Here is a 15,582-nt window from a genome sequence, read left to right as displayed (position 1 = left end):
TTTGACCCACATTTTCGAACAAAGATCCAATTAAATCCCAAAAGAATTGAGTTAGAGCCCGGGTCCCCACAACAGGTGGTATCAGAGAAGTAGGTTCTGTAGACTGAGATAGAATAGAATGAGCGGGGTAGATCGAGTCATCTTACTTGCTTTTGAGATGCTAGCATGATTATTGATTTCCCTATTATATGTTGTGTTGTATTATCTGAATTGATTTACAGCATTTCAAGCCTGAATCAGAACCGATTCTCGATCAGAGTCTATGATCAGAGGAGGGCTGAGACAGATGATATTGATTGTGTACTAATCAGTTTGATAATCACATCTATGCCGCCTAGACGTATACCACAGCCAGAGCAGGGTAGCACATCAGGTGCACAGATGGATGTCACCGCTACACCGATGGAGACCTTATTGAAGAGATTTCAGTCTTTCCATCCGCCTACCTTGAAGGGCACAGAGAATGCAGTAGAGTGCGAGAGCTGGCTCGATGATATCGAGATGTTGTTTGAGTCTTTGGCATATACTGATGAGCGACATGTGAAACTGATAGGGCATCAGATGCAAGAGGTTGCCAAGAGCTGGTGGTTGACTACGAAGAGAGCCTTGGAGCACCGAGGCATTGACATCACGTGGAAAGTCTTTAAAGATGAGTTCTATCAGCGCTTCTTCCCCGTTTCCTACCGAAAAGATAAAGGAGCTGAATTTGCGAATTTGAAGCAGGGACAGTGGAACATCGAGGAGTATGTGGCTAAATTTTCTGCATTGTTACGATTTGCACCGCATGTGGCCGGGAACGACGAGGCAGTGGCCGATCAGTTCATCAACGGGCTGAACCCCGATGTCTTTACCTTGGTGAACACGGGCCGGCCTAGTACTTTTTCAGAGGCATTGAACCGAGCAAAGGGAGCAGAGGCTGGCTTGATCAGGCAGCGAGGGGCTTCCTACGGTGTTCAGGGGCAGAGACCGCCACAGCCTACTACCGTACAGTTTCCACCACCTCCTCCTCGTTTCGATAGTGGATCTAGTGGTAGTGGCAAGAAGGAATTTTTGAAAGCTAAGGGTAAACAGTTTAAGAAGTCCGGAAGTAGTTCATCGAGTTCGAGTGGATCTCGACAGAGAGGTCAGGGGTCAGATTATATTGGCGCATACTGTGGTTCGTGCGGAGGGCGACATGCCACGGAGCAGTGTCAAGGAGTTCTGGGACGCTGCAACATCTGTAGGCAACAGGGACACTTCGCCAGAGTTTGTCCCCAGAGAGGTGCACAACGATTCCAGAGCACAGGATCATCAGCACCAGCGCCACAGATGGAGAGACAGGCATCTTCTGTACACTCCTTCCAGCCACCCTCCACACAGACCCAGCAGAGACCAGGAGGTAGTCAGACGGTGAGTCAGCCTCTCAGGCAGCAGGCACGTGTTTTTGCCCTGACAGAGGAGCAAGCGCAGGAGGCGCCAGATGAAGTCATTGCAGGTAACTGTTTTCTTTGCGGTTATCCTGCATATGTGTTGATTGACACAGGTGCATCTCATACATTCATATCTGAACATTTTGCATTGAGACATGCATTGCCTGTTGAGTCGATGTCTACGGTAGTGTCCATAGCTTCTCCGTTGGGGAGTGGTTTGATATCTGTGACTACTGTTAGACACTGTATGCTTTTGTTTGAGGGGCATGAGATTGATCTTGATTGTGTAGTACTTGGTTTACCTGATTTTGATTGTATAGTTGGTATAGACATGTTGACCAAGTACAGGGCCACTGTAGACTATTTCCACAAGATTGTCAGATTCAGACCCGACATGACAGATGAGTGGAAATTCTACGGCAAGGGTTCCAGATCTCGTATTCCCTTAGTATTTGCTCTGACTATGAGTAGATTGCTTCAGAGAGGAGTAGAGGGCTTTCTCGTATATTCAGTAGATCTACTGAAGTCGAGCCCAGCATTGGCAGATCTGCCAGTGGTTTGCGAGTTTGCAGATGTCTTTCCTGACGAGATTCCAGGGTTGCCTCCAGTTCGAGAGGTTGATTTTAGCATAGATCTTGTGCCAGGCAGTATTCCTATCTCGAGAGCTCCGTATAGGATGGCACCGATAGAGCTGAAAGAGTTGAAAGCACAGTTGGAAGATCTTCTGTCCAAGGGATATATCAGACCCAGTGTATCTCCTTGGGGTGCTCCGGTGCTATTCGTTCGAAAGAAAGATGGTTCGATGCGACTGTGTATTGATTATAGGCAGTTGAACAAGGCAACAGTGAAGAACAGGTATCCTTTGCCGCGCATCGATGATTTGTTTGATCAGTTCCAGGGATCTTCTGTATACTCGAAGATTGATTTGAGATCAGGGTATCATCAGCTCCTAGTTAGAGACGTTGATATTCCGAAAACTGCATTCCGAACCAGGTATGGGCATTACGAGTTTATTGTTATGCCTTTCGGTTTGACGAATGCACCAGCGGTGTTTATGAGTTTGATGAACCGTATTTTTCAGAGATATTTAGATGATTTTGTCATTGTATTCATTGATGATATCTTGGTATATTCGAAGAGTCTGACTGAACATGCAGATCATCTGAGAATTGTACTGAAGACTTTGAGAAAAGAGCAGTTGTATGCCAAACTGTCCAAGTGTGAATTCTGGTTGCGACAGGTTGTCTTCTTGGGGCATATTATATCTGGAGAGGGTATTGCGGTAGATCCGAGCAAAGTGGAGGCTGTGGTCAGTTGGCCGAGACCGACTTCAGTGCCTGAGATACGCAGTTTCATGGGTCTAGCCGGGTATTATCGTCGTTTTATCCGAGATTTCTCCAGCATAGCGAAGCCTATCACTCAGTTGACCCAGAAGAATATGCCATTTGTGTGGTCTGAAGATTGTGAAGCTAGTTTTGTAGAGCTGAAGAAGAGGCTGACCAGTGCGCCTGTCTTGACGATTCCTTCAGGTACAGGTGAGTTCGTTGTATACTGTGACGCATCTCACAGAGGGCTAGGATGTGTTCTTATGCAGCGAGGGCACGTGATAGCATACGCCTCTAGACAGCTGAAGCCGCACGAGACTCGTTACCCGATTCATGATCTTGAATTGGTGACGATTGTTTTTGCACTCAAGATCTGGCGTCATTATCTGTATGGCGAGAAATTTGAGATCTATTCCGATCATAAGAGCCTGAAGTACCTCTTTTCTCAGTCAGAGTTGAACATGAGGCAGCGACGATGGCTTGATCTGCTGAAAGATTTTGATTGCGAGATCAAGTACTATCCAGGGAAGTCGAATGCAGCGGCAGACGCCTTGAGTCGAAAGGTATGTGCTCTTTCCTTGTCGACTGTAGGTGTATCGAATTTAGTAAAGGAATTTTGTTTGTCTGGATTGACATTTGATACAGATAGTAGACCGTTGCGACTTGCTGTGATTCAGATTGAGCCAGACTTGATTACGAGGATCAAAGAAGTGCAGAAAACTGATCCGAGCATTCAGAGATCGATTGATATGGTCAGAGCTGGTCATATATCAGAATATCAGGTTAGAGATTCTATTCTGTATGTGAATAACCGCTTAGTAGTGCCAGAGATTTCAGATTTGAGACGACAGATCATGTCAGAGGCACACTGTAGTCGGTTCAGCATTCATCCTGGAGGCAGGAAGATGTACAATGATTTGAAGACACAATTCTGGTGGAAACAGATGAAGACAGACATTGCAGAATTTGTGTCTAGATGCCTGAATTGCCAGCAGGTGAAGGCAGAAAGAAAGAAGCCCGGAGATTTACTTCAGAGTTTGTCTGTTCCTGAATGGAAATGGGACCACATTTCCATGGACTTCGTGACGAAGTTACCTCGATCTTCGCGGGGCTGTGACGCGATTTGGGTTGTGATAGACAGACTGACCAAATCAGCGTGCTTTATTCCGTACAGAATGACCTATCGACACGATCAGATGGCAGAGTTGTATGTCAGAGAGGTCGTCAGATTGCACGGTGTGCCGAAGTCGATCGTATCAGATCGTGATCCACGATTCACTTCTCATTTCTGGCACAGTCTGCAGCAGGCTCTTGGTACGACTTTGCACCTGAGCACTGCTTATCATCCTCAGACAGACGGACAGTCAGAGCGGACTATCCAGACTTTAGAGGATATGCTGAGAGCTGTAGTACTAGATTTTGGTACTAGCTGGCAAGATTCATTGCCGTTGTGTGAGTTTTCATACAACAACAGCTATCAGACGAGCATAGAGATGGCACCGTTCGAAGCTTTATACGGAAAGAAGTGCAGATCTCCGTTGTACTGGGATGATATTTCTGAGGTACCAGAGTTGGGACCTGAGATGATTCGTGAGATGACCGAGAAAGTGAAGATCATTCAGAAGCGAATGAAGACGGCACAGGATAGGCAAGCGAAATACGCCAATGTCAGACGCAGACCGTTGGTATTTGAACAGGGAGACAGAGTATTTTTGAAGATTTCACCTTTCAGAGGCGTTGTCAGATTTGGCAAGCGTGGAAACTTGTCTCCTAGATACGTCGGTCCGTATGAGATCCTTGAGAAGATTGGCGATCGAGCTTACAGACTTGCTCTTCCTCCTTCACTATCCGGTATACATGATGTTTTTCATTATCGATGTTGCGCAAATACATGCCGGATGATTCTCATGTCATTCAACCTGACGAAGCCGAGCTAGATCAGACTCTGAGCTATGTTGAAAGACCGATACAGATTCTTGATCGGAAAGAGAAACAACTTAGAACCAAGACCATTCCGCTTGTGAAGGTTCAGTGGAGTCGTCATGGCATCGAGGAAGCAACTTGGGAGACAGAGTCTGAGATGAGACAGAGGCATTCCGAGCTATTCTTATGACGTGAGTCTTTCTTCCCGTTTTGATTTTACAATTTAGTATATACTTGCATGATTACTTGCTTATGAGTTCGAGGACGAACTCTTGTCTAAGAGGGGGAGAAATGTAAGGCTCGAGAATTATCCGTTGTCATTGGTGTTGACTTGAAGAGGGGAATGCATGATAGGAAAAATGAGAGTTGAGCAAGCATGGCCGAAGCCACACCGCCCCTGCGGTGCTAGGACTACCGCACCCGCGGTGTAGGTGACAGAAAGTTGAGGGAAATGTGCGAAGCAACACCGAACCCGCGGTGGTGAGACCGCACCGGCGGTGATGCAAGCGCCGCACCCGCGGTGATCGACATTTAGGAAAATGCATTGCTGCCGAGAGCACAGCGCACCCGCGCTCTTGAGTTGCCGCACCCGCGGTGCTGCATGCGCGAATGCCACCTTTCATTTTTATGTTGACACATGGCTTGGGGTATATAAGCTTGCATTGGCACCTCATCTCTTCTCCATTTTCAGCAGCCGAGAAGCAAGAGCAAGGGGAGAGAGTTCACTTCTTTATAGTCTTTGCACTTGAGATTTTGAGTGGTTTTTTGTTCCGATTTTAATTTCGAGGCCGGATTCATGATCCTTGCGACGAGGGCTAGCTAAGGATATTTGAAGTGACAGGTTTGACATTTGATTCGAGATCTCGACAGACAGTGCGACAAGAAAGGTATCATTCATGTGGTCTTGGGATTGCACAACTCGATTCAGATTTGATACGAGTTTCCCTAAATCACATACTAGATTGTTATTACATTTGATTATGTAATGTCTTATTTATTGAGGTATATTCGAGTCCTGAGATAGGAGATATTGGCAGATTTGCCAAAACTAGACGTTTCGGTGTATCGACGCATAGGAGCAGATTTGCTATATGTGTAGACCCTCGATACAGAGTTGACCGAAGTCTAGGAATAAGACGTACCGTTGCCCCGAGTGGTTGGGTAGGTGACAGACCGTCTTATTCACACCGGGATCCCTAGATTAGAAATGAGTCGAGTCAAGATTTAAATGTTGAATACAGATTTGTATTCTTCTACATGTTTAGATTTTCATTCATGTTACTTGATATATGCTATGCTTTTGTACATGATTATTACATTGCATGCATCCATGTTTTATACTGGGATATGTTCTCACCGGAGTTATCCGGCTGTTGTCGTGTCTGTATGTGTGCATGGCAACAGGTGGGGCAGGATCTGGGTCACGAGCTAAATGAGAGGTTGATGATAGCGTGGAGATCTCGGGCATGAAAGATTTCTAGTGTTTTCAATTTAGATTTTTATCACCTATGTTTGTAGTTGGTATGTAAACACTAGTGTATGGTTGTACTCGACAGACATGTATGTACATTATGTTGGTTATTTCTTATAAAGACAATGTTATGCTTTGACTTACATTTGAGTTAATGTTAAAAGCAAATTTTTAACCCACATTTTCGAACAAAGATCCAATTAAATCCCAAAAGAATTGAGTTAGAGCCCGGGTCCCCACAACTGTCTTCGGATGCACCTTCTCGCGCTTGGGCGGTATATTTCTACCGCCCGAGCGCCAACCTTTCTGGCTTCTTCTCCTTGCTAGTCGTATTTGGCGCCCGGGCGGTAGAAATCTACCGCTCGGCGCCGCTTATTCTGTCCAAAGTTCCTTGTCTTCGACACTTTGCTTCCTTCTTGGTTTTTCCGACCATTTTTCCTGGAAATTCGTCACATACAAGTGAGACATGATAAAACGCAAACGATTACTCTAAAATGAACAAAATTTAAATGAAATGCATGCATGCACAAGGCAAACACAAATAAAACTAATGCAATAAACACGAGATAATTATGAAGATCAATATTGGAAGATGTATCTCCACCCCATGAGATGTATCTCTATTTGCCATGGATATTTATTTGTAAATATTAGTATAGTGGAAGATCAATATTGGAAGATGGTGGCCTTGATAATTATGAAGATCGAAGACATGTAAATATTGGAGGCTAATATAATAGTTGCATTTGCATCCCATGCTATTTCCCAAGGATTGGACCTAGGCCCGTGTTTATCTCACACGGGCCATTAGTATTAGGGCGATTGATCATCCTTTTTTTGTTTACTGTTTATAATATATGCATGATATGTTATAAATAATGAGTATGTACGTTATTATTATGATATAAAAATATTTCATGAATCCGGAAAACATACGATCAAACATGGCAAGCTTTTTAAATAAAATTAATGCTGAGACCTTTCAAAATTAAAAACCCTCATTTTGAATACGATTCAAAATTAATATAAAGCCGAAAAGGGGAATTATAAATTTGTTTATAATTTTTGTGGGGACCCGGGCTCTAACTCTTTTCTTTGGGATTAAATGGATCATTTATATAAAAAGTGGGTCAAATTTTTGCTTTACAACATTAATTCTAATGTATGTACACAAGCACAAGTTTTTTTTTATCTATATTACAACATACAAACATATCTTGTTCTAGTACATTCATCCAACTAGTGTTTAATACAATAAAGCAAATACATATAGTCCAAGTCTACTAAAAACCACTAGTCCTATGCTGCACCTGTAGTCTCCACGCTATATCAATCTCGTCTCTGTCTCGACCCAGATCCTGCCCCACCTGTTGTTATGCACACATACAGACATAACAACAGCCGGAAACTCCGGTGAGAACAAATCCCAGTATAAACATGTGTACAAGTATATATCAAGCTAAACATAAAACATGCTATAATGAATGTCATCCATATAAACATGCAATGCAATGCGAATCAACCCATGTCTGGACTCGACTCGACTAGAACTCTAGGGATCCCGGTGTGAATAAGACGATCTATCACCTACCCTCCCAATCGGGGTGACGGTACGTCTTATTCCTAGACTTTCGGCCTGATCTGTATCCACATCTACAATAGGAGACGAATCTTCTCCTAAGCTGTGATATCACCGAACATCTAGAAGTTTGACTGTTTATGTCAAGACTCCCTATCTTAAATGCAATGCATAACAATCTGTAAACAATGCATAAACATCTCAAAAGATTGGAATACAATTCTATAAACAAATCACAATCATAATTCAAGATAAACAATAAATCTAGTATGTGATTTTGGTTGGGAAACTCAAATGATATCTGATTTGAGTTGTATCTTCCCAAACAAAACATGGCTTATACCTTTCTTGTTAAACCGTTACTGATGTCGAGGTCTTGAAGACGAATCTTACCAATGACAGTCTGAAATGGCAATGTAAAGATACACTCTATCAAAACATAACTCAAAGTAAATCTTGTACCATTCACACTTCAACCTCAATACAATACGCTAATGTAATGTTCTGATTCTTCGATACTAATCTCTCAATAATAATTAGTAGATTATCCACAACTCGCCACATCAATAACAAAGTCATAATCTCCACAAAATTCAACTCCCACCATCTGAAATTCCATAACAATTGCGTATGCTATTCGATATTCAATCCGTTTGTGAATATACTATGTTTACTATGTTAAGAACACAATATAACCATCATATTACAATTTCCCTAATCTACAAAATCTGAATCATGGTGGAAATGAAGGAAACTTACATCACCTTGAAGCTCTTAATGCAAGGATCAATAATCTAAGCTCGGATTTGAAATCAGATAGCTAAATCTTGCACAATCTAGTTTTTAAGCCATGAAAACTTAAAGCTTTTCCATGGAATTCTCGGTTCTCCCTTGCTGGAATGAAGAAATGGCCGAGTCATGCACCAAATATATATATATATATATATATATATATATATATATATATATATATATATATATATATATATTGTGCATAAATCCCCTGATCCATCTTCCTTGATCATCTCTCATAATACCACCCCCGCCAGTCTTTCGGTCCTTATGATTGCAACTGCCATCGACGTTAATGGATTTCCAGCCGGCAGGTGGAGTTGTCCATTTAATTCTGCATGTAGCATAGGCCGCCTTATGCAGAGGCATCACCCTCTTAGAGGCAAAAGCTACTATGGTTTCTCTTGTTTTATGTCTGATCCATTCCACCTTACTTTTTCGTCGACATGCTTATCTTCAAACACCAGTTTGTTACGCCAATTCGATATTCCCCAGATTGTGATTGCGAACGCAATGTTCCAGTCCATAGCCATAGAGAGCCTTCTTTTACTGCGAATATTCGATATAATCCACTCCTCAAAATTCTGATCCAAGCACGATAGGTAGTACCTGTTGGGCATAATTCTCCTCCAGACTCTTCTTGCTGCCTTACGTTTGCGAAAAATGTGGTCGGCATCTTCCAAATAGTCCTGGCACTGGGCACACCTCCCGTTGGTTGTAAAACCCCTCTTGACTCTCTCAGCATTACTCATAATCTTCCCATGGCAAACTTGCCAAAGGAAAGATCTTAACTTGTTCGGCACATCCAGTTTCCATATGGTTTCCCATGAGGTTTCACTTATCCGAGATGTGTTGTTAGTGAGCAGCTCATAGGCAGATCTAACAGAAAATTTCCCATTATTGGAGAGGCCCCAGCAGCTGCAATCTTCTAAATTTTCATCTTCGCTGATCATGTATCCGGCCAATTCGTTTTCTACATGAATAGGAAGTTTCCCCTTTAATGCATCCCAGTTCCACCCTTCTCCTTTGATGCCAGTAGTCACAAGCTTTTTTATTTTCCTCCACTAAGTCAATGCTATGAAGTAATGACTTACTTAGTGGGTCATTTCCAACCCAAATATCCTTCCAGAAGGATAAAGTCTTGCCATTCCTCAGTACTCGTTTTCTACCTTGTTCCACGACAATGCGACACTTTGGATATTCCCTGCCATACATTGGATGTGCCTCTTTTAGGCTGGAACACCATTCGGTTTAGGTCTGGGCCAATGTATTTGTTCTGTAGGACTTGTGCCCATAAACTATTCTTCTCTTCCAGTAATCTCCATCCCAGTTTGATCATGAAAGCTTGGTTCATAAGATGTAGACTCTTGATTCCCAGTCCTCCCATATGTTTAGGCCTCGTAACAATATCCCATCTCACTAAGTGGCACTTGTGTTCTCCTGACTTCCCTCCCCAAAGGAAATTACGGATTATTTTCTCAGTTTTGGAGCAGATACCCACCGGTAAGGCGCTTGTTTGCATGGAATAGAGGGGTATTGCATTAAGCACTGATTTAACTAATACTTTTCTCCCTGCAAAGTTCAAGCACTTGGTTTTCCAGCTTGCAAGTCTTGATTGTATTCTATCAAGAACTTGTTGATAAAGGCTACTAGTGACTCTTCCGTGGATAGATGGTACACCCAGATATTTGCCGAGGTCTTTTGTCAACGGAATCCCCGACATAGAGGACAGATTATTGGCCACTGATCTCTCCACATTCTTTGAGAAGAAGATATGTGATTTTTGCAGATTCACTCTCTGTCCAGAGCACGAACAAAATTTGTTTAAAATATCCCAGATGACTTGAAGTTGTTCGCTGGAAGCTTCTGCGAATAGAACCATATCATCAGCAAATAACAAATGAGAGATGCTAGGGCCTCTTCTAGACAGTTTGATGGCTTTCCAGGCTCCCGAATTAACCGCTTGACAGATAAGATGGTTGAGCCTCTCAATGCAGAGGACGAAGATATACGGGGATATTGAGTCACCTTGTCTGATTCCTCTACCTGGTTTGATCCAGTCTAGTTGTTCGCCATTCCACAGTATGACAACCTAGGCGATTCAATACACTCCATGATGTTCCTGACCCAAACTGGATTAAAACCTGCTTCACTGATAGTATCTCGAATAAAATCCCACGAGAGTCTGTCATAAGCTTTCTCCAAATCAATCTTGATAGCCATAAGGCCTGTGCCACCTGATTTTTTCCTCATGGAGTGTAGGGCCTCTTGGTACACTATAATGTTATCTGAAATTTGGCGCCCTGGGACAAAGCTGCTTTGGAAGGGTCCAACTAGGTCAGGCATTACACGTTTCAGTCGATTAGCCATTGTTTTAGTGATTATCTTGTAGCTAACATTGCATAGGCTAATCGGTCTAAACTGAGATACACTTTCCGGGATGGGGACTTTCGGAATAAGAGAGATGAGGGTGTCATTTATACCACTATGCAGCTCTCCTGTCTCAAAGAAGTTGAGTGCAAAACCACATAAGGAATTACCTATGGAGTGCCACATTTTTTGGTAAAAGCCTGCGGGTATTCCATTGGGGCCGGGTGCCTTGAATGGTGCCATATCGAAGAGAGCTTGCTTTATATCTTTCTCACAGAAAGGAGCTTGGAGCAAGTTAGACAGGGTATCTGATAGTACTGGGAATGTCCCTTTATCCATATTTGATGGCTGATAGTTAGGATCCACTTGGAAAAGGGAGGAGTAGTAGCAATGGACAGTGTTTTTCAATTGATCAACATCTGTGATTAATTCTCCATTCTCGGCTGCTAGAGTAGTAATGTTCTTTCTGCTTCTTTTGACTATGGTGGAGGCATGATAATATTTAGTATTTCTATCGCCCGAGACGATCAATTCCTCTCTAGACTTTTGAAACCATAATAGTTCCTCCTGTTCCAATACCAGATCAAGATCTTTTATCAGTTTATCCTGTAGTTTAAGAAGTTTGTTCGAGGGATGGGTACTCAAGCATCTTTGCACTCCTTCAATTCTAGCTGTAAGTGCCTTCTTTCTTTTGTGAATATTGCCAAACACTGAGTAGTTCCAATCCGTAAGAGTTTTAGCCAGCCTATCCACATTGTCCTTGAGTGATCTAGAATCTTGCCATTCTTGCTCTATAACTTTATGAAAGTCCTTGTGCGTCATCCAAGCAGCCTGGAATCTGAATGGTCCTGGGCCTCTGTAACTCTGACGATCATGAAGTTTAACTAGGAGTGGGGCATGATCCGATTGGATAATGGGAAGGTGTGTCACCGTGGCTTCTGGAAACCGTTCCCTCCACTCTAAGGTACACACTCCTCTATCCAGTCTAGCTCCTCTAAAGGTGTTGCTGTTTAGCCCCCTGATCCAGGTATATTTAGTTCCAACGAAACCTAGGTCGAGGAGACCTTGGTTAAACATCCAATCAGTAAGTCCGGTACTCCTGTTACAGGCCACTCCTCGGGAGGAACTAACTTCGTGCTCTGAGCAGACAGAGTTAAAGTCCCCGATGGACATCCAGGGTCCCCCAATGTTAAGTTTCTCTTTAGTGAGATCTTGCCACATCTTCTTACGGAGAGTAGGATTAGGACTGCCATACACTATGGATAGAACCAGGGTGTTAGAGTATTGGCCTCTATTCGTAGTAACACGAATTGAGGATGAGAAGAGATAACTTCCAGTTGAATATCTTCGTTCCAAAAGATCCAAATTCCTCCGCTGAATCCTACTGCTTCAACTCTGAGCCAATTCACATAACCCATCTTATTACAAATATCATCTGCATGAGAACCCGAAACACGAGGCTCTATCAAGCCTAGAATGCTTGGATTGAGCATTTTAATCATATCTTTGAGGATGCGATTCAGTTCTTTAGAAGCCGCACCTTGACAGTTCCAGACGATAAAATTCATAAACCAAGGAGTCGGAGGATTAAACTTATTCGCTTCTAGATAGCCTCTACAGGAACAATATGTCGAGAAGGTAGCATCTATATTGGGGCTAGAAATAGCCCAACATCGTCTCCTTGACTGTTTCTTCATCACTGTTCTCTACTACGTGTTGCATAAGGACATCTCCATCAGAATAATTAAATGGTTGCGGAGGGTCTTGGTGGTGTTCTGTTTCTTCCTCAATAGGCAATCTGGTGTGGTTCTCCCAATTAGAGTTGAGATGCTCATTGTTGATTACCTCGCGGAATATATGTTTACCTCCTTGTGAGCCTCGAACCAGGACATGTTCATCTTCCGCAGAAGCCTGCCTATGTCCATTGTGAGTTCCATTCCTTCCCCTATTAGTATTCCACCATTGTCCCTTATTCACCGTATTCATTTGAGTATTGCTATTGTTATGCTCCAATTGATCCTCTTTTCTGTTCACTTGGACATTAGGCCTTCTCCCCTTGCCATCTAGTTTATTTGTCTTGATTGGCCCATCCTCCATTCTTTCTGGCCCATCCTCATTGGGGTCCAGTTCATAATATTGGTCATCCCCTAGTATATTAAATTTTGCATGGCCCATGGGAGTTTTATTAGGCAATGTATTCTCCGAATCTTTTCTGTTATCAATTTTTCCAGCTTTATCTCTGTTTCCATTTTGATTCCTGTCAATTCTCCGAGGAGCTCGCGATACCATCATCCAAGGCCCGAAATTCTCCGTGATTTCCGCAGGGATTAATGGTTTCCTAAATTTATCATTCTCTGTTCGTCCCTCCTTCTCCGGCACCGTACTCTCCTCTAAGTTTTTCCCGGTCTCCGTTTCTGTGCATTCCCCCTGCCGGTGGCCATACATCCCACATGCCAATCAAATCATGTGGATACCCTCATACTCAATCCTTCGAACTTTCCTCCTTAACATGAATTTTGCGAGGAGTGGTTTAGTGATATCCACTTCGACGCACATTCTAGCAAACTTTCCTCTTGAGACCAGACTAGTTGCTTGATCAACTCGAATGGGTCTTCCGATTTTGCTCCCGATCCTCATTAAGAAATCCTTATCGTAGTATTCGAGTGGAAGGCAAGGGAATCTCACCCATACCAATAGTTTTTCTGTAGTTTCTGATCGTGGGTCAAAGTTGGGGAACCATTCTTTAACAATCAAATAATGATCCATAATCATCCACGGTCCCTCAAATTTAGCAAACTCGTAGTCATCCATGGATGCGAATCTGACCACGTAGTATTCGTTATCGAGTGCCACAAGTTCAATCGGCGCCTTGGGCTTCCACAGTGCCTTTATACGTCGGAAGAGATAATTGAAGCCATTGATGAGGCAGAATGTTGGGCAGCTTATAAGGGATTGGAACTAGCCTGGAATTCGGGGTACAAGAAAATGGTGCTTGAAATCGATTCTGAGAAAGTGGTGAAGTGGTACGACAGAAGAGAAGCCCAAGTCATCTATTATTAATTTGATATCAGCTTGTAAGAACTTCTTGGGTAGAAACTGGGAAATTAGAGTCAACCACATCTATAGGGAGCTGAATCGAGCAGCAGATTTCCTGGCATCGGAGGCACTCAAGTACAATAGAGGATACATGACTGTATGGGCACCTCCTACAGGTATTCAAGAGATCATGGAAGACGACATGATGGGAGTAGGCTCTTTGAGGAAGATTAGAGTTGCTAACTGTGATTAGCCGGGTGACCCCCCTCGTTTGTAATAAAAAAAAAAAAAAAAAATATATATATATATATATATATATATATATATATAAAATATATATATATATATATATATATATATATATATATGCCATGTGTCAAGTTAAGAAGAGATGATGGATTTCTCGCATGCAGCACCGCGGGTGTGGTCACGTTAGCACCGCGGGTGCGCTATGCTCTCGGTAACCCTATCATTTTCACAAAATAGCGACCGCGGGTGCGGTCTCTGCAAGACCGCAGGTGCGGTCTTGTCACCGCGGGTGCGGTCCTTCTGCACCGCGGGTGCGGTGATGCTACGGATAAAATGGCCAACTTTTTGTCCATACACCGCGGGTGCATTGTTTCCCAGCACCGCAGGTGCGGTGTGGCTTCGGCCAGGCTCATACAAAATTCCATGGTTCATGAAATATTCGATACTTTCATCTTATGACCTGCATTCTCATATCCTCCCAGTATCATTTTAATGAAAACTACTAATCTCGAGCCTTACATTTCTCCCCCTCTAAGAAATGATTTCGCCCTCGAAATCTTTGACACTTATCAAACATACATGACAAGTAATATAATCAAAACTGAAAATTTACTTACATCATGTAAATAGTTCGGGATAGTTTTATCGCATATACGCTTCTGTTTCCCAAGTCGCTTCCTCGATGCCATGACGACTCCATTGGACTTTCACTAACGGAATAGTCTTCGTCCTGAGCTTCTTTTCTTTTCGATCAAGAATTTGTATCGGTTGTTCAACATAGCTCAAGGTCTGATCAAGCTCAGCTTCGTCAGGCTGAATGACACGAGAAATATCTGGCATATATTTACGCAACATTGATACATGAAAGACATCATGTATCCCGGATAACGAAGGAGGAAGAGCAAGTCGATAGGCTCGGTCGCCCATCTTCTCTAAGATCTCGTAAGGACCGACGTATCTAGGAGACAACTTCCCACGCTTACCAAATCTGACAACGCCTCTGAATGGGGAAATCTTTAGAAATACTCGGTCTCCTTGCTCGAATACCAACGGTCTACGTCTGACATTGGCGTATTTGGCTTGCCTATCTTGTGCCGTCTTCATTCTCTTCTGAATGACTTTCACCTTCTCAGTCATGTCACGATCATATCTGGCCCAAGTTCTGGTACCTCTGAGACGTCATCCCAATACAGTGGAGATCTGCACTTCTTGCCATATAAAGCTTCAAACGGTGTCATCTCAATGCTTGTCTGATAGCTATTATTATAAGAAAATTCACAAAGAGGTAGAGAATCTTGCCAACTAGTGCCAAAATCTAGCACTACGGCTCTCAACATATCCTCTAAAGTCTGGATAGTCCGCTCTGACTGTCCGTCTGTCTGAGGATGATAAGCAGTACTCAGGTGTAATGTCGTACCTAAGGCCTGC

At 43.0% G+C, this 15,582-nt stretch overlaps 1 protein-coding gene across 1 annotated transcript; it reads left to right on the top strand.

Moving 5' to 3' along the window:
- The first annotated feature begins 13,626 nt into the window (after positions 1-13,626).
- LOC140811187 (uncharacterized) lies at positions 13,627-14,158 on the top strand. Its single transcript, XM_073169057.1, has 2 exons — positions 13,627-13,892; positions 13,996-14,158. Exons 1-2 carry the CDS (start codon positions 13,627-13,629, stop codon positions 14,156-14,158), a joined length of 429 nt encoding a protein of 142 aa, XP_073025158.1.
- The last annotated feature ends 1,424 nt before the right edge of the window (positions 14,159-15,582 follow it).

This window comes from Primulina eburnea, chromosome 14 (genome assembly GCF_022965805.1).
Source record: "Primulina eburnea isolate SZY01 chromosome 14, ASM2296580v1, whole genome shotgun sequence".
Lineage (NCBI taxonomy): Eukaryota > Viridiplantae > Streptophyta > Magnoliopsida > Lamiales > Gesneriaceae > Primulina > Primulina eburnea.
The sequence above is the reverse complement of the archived record's forward strand: the minus strand, read 5'-3'. Positions and strand labels throughout refer to the sequence as shown.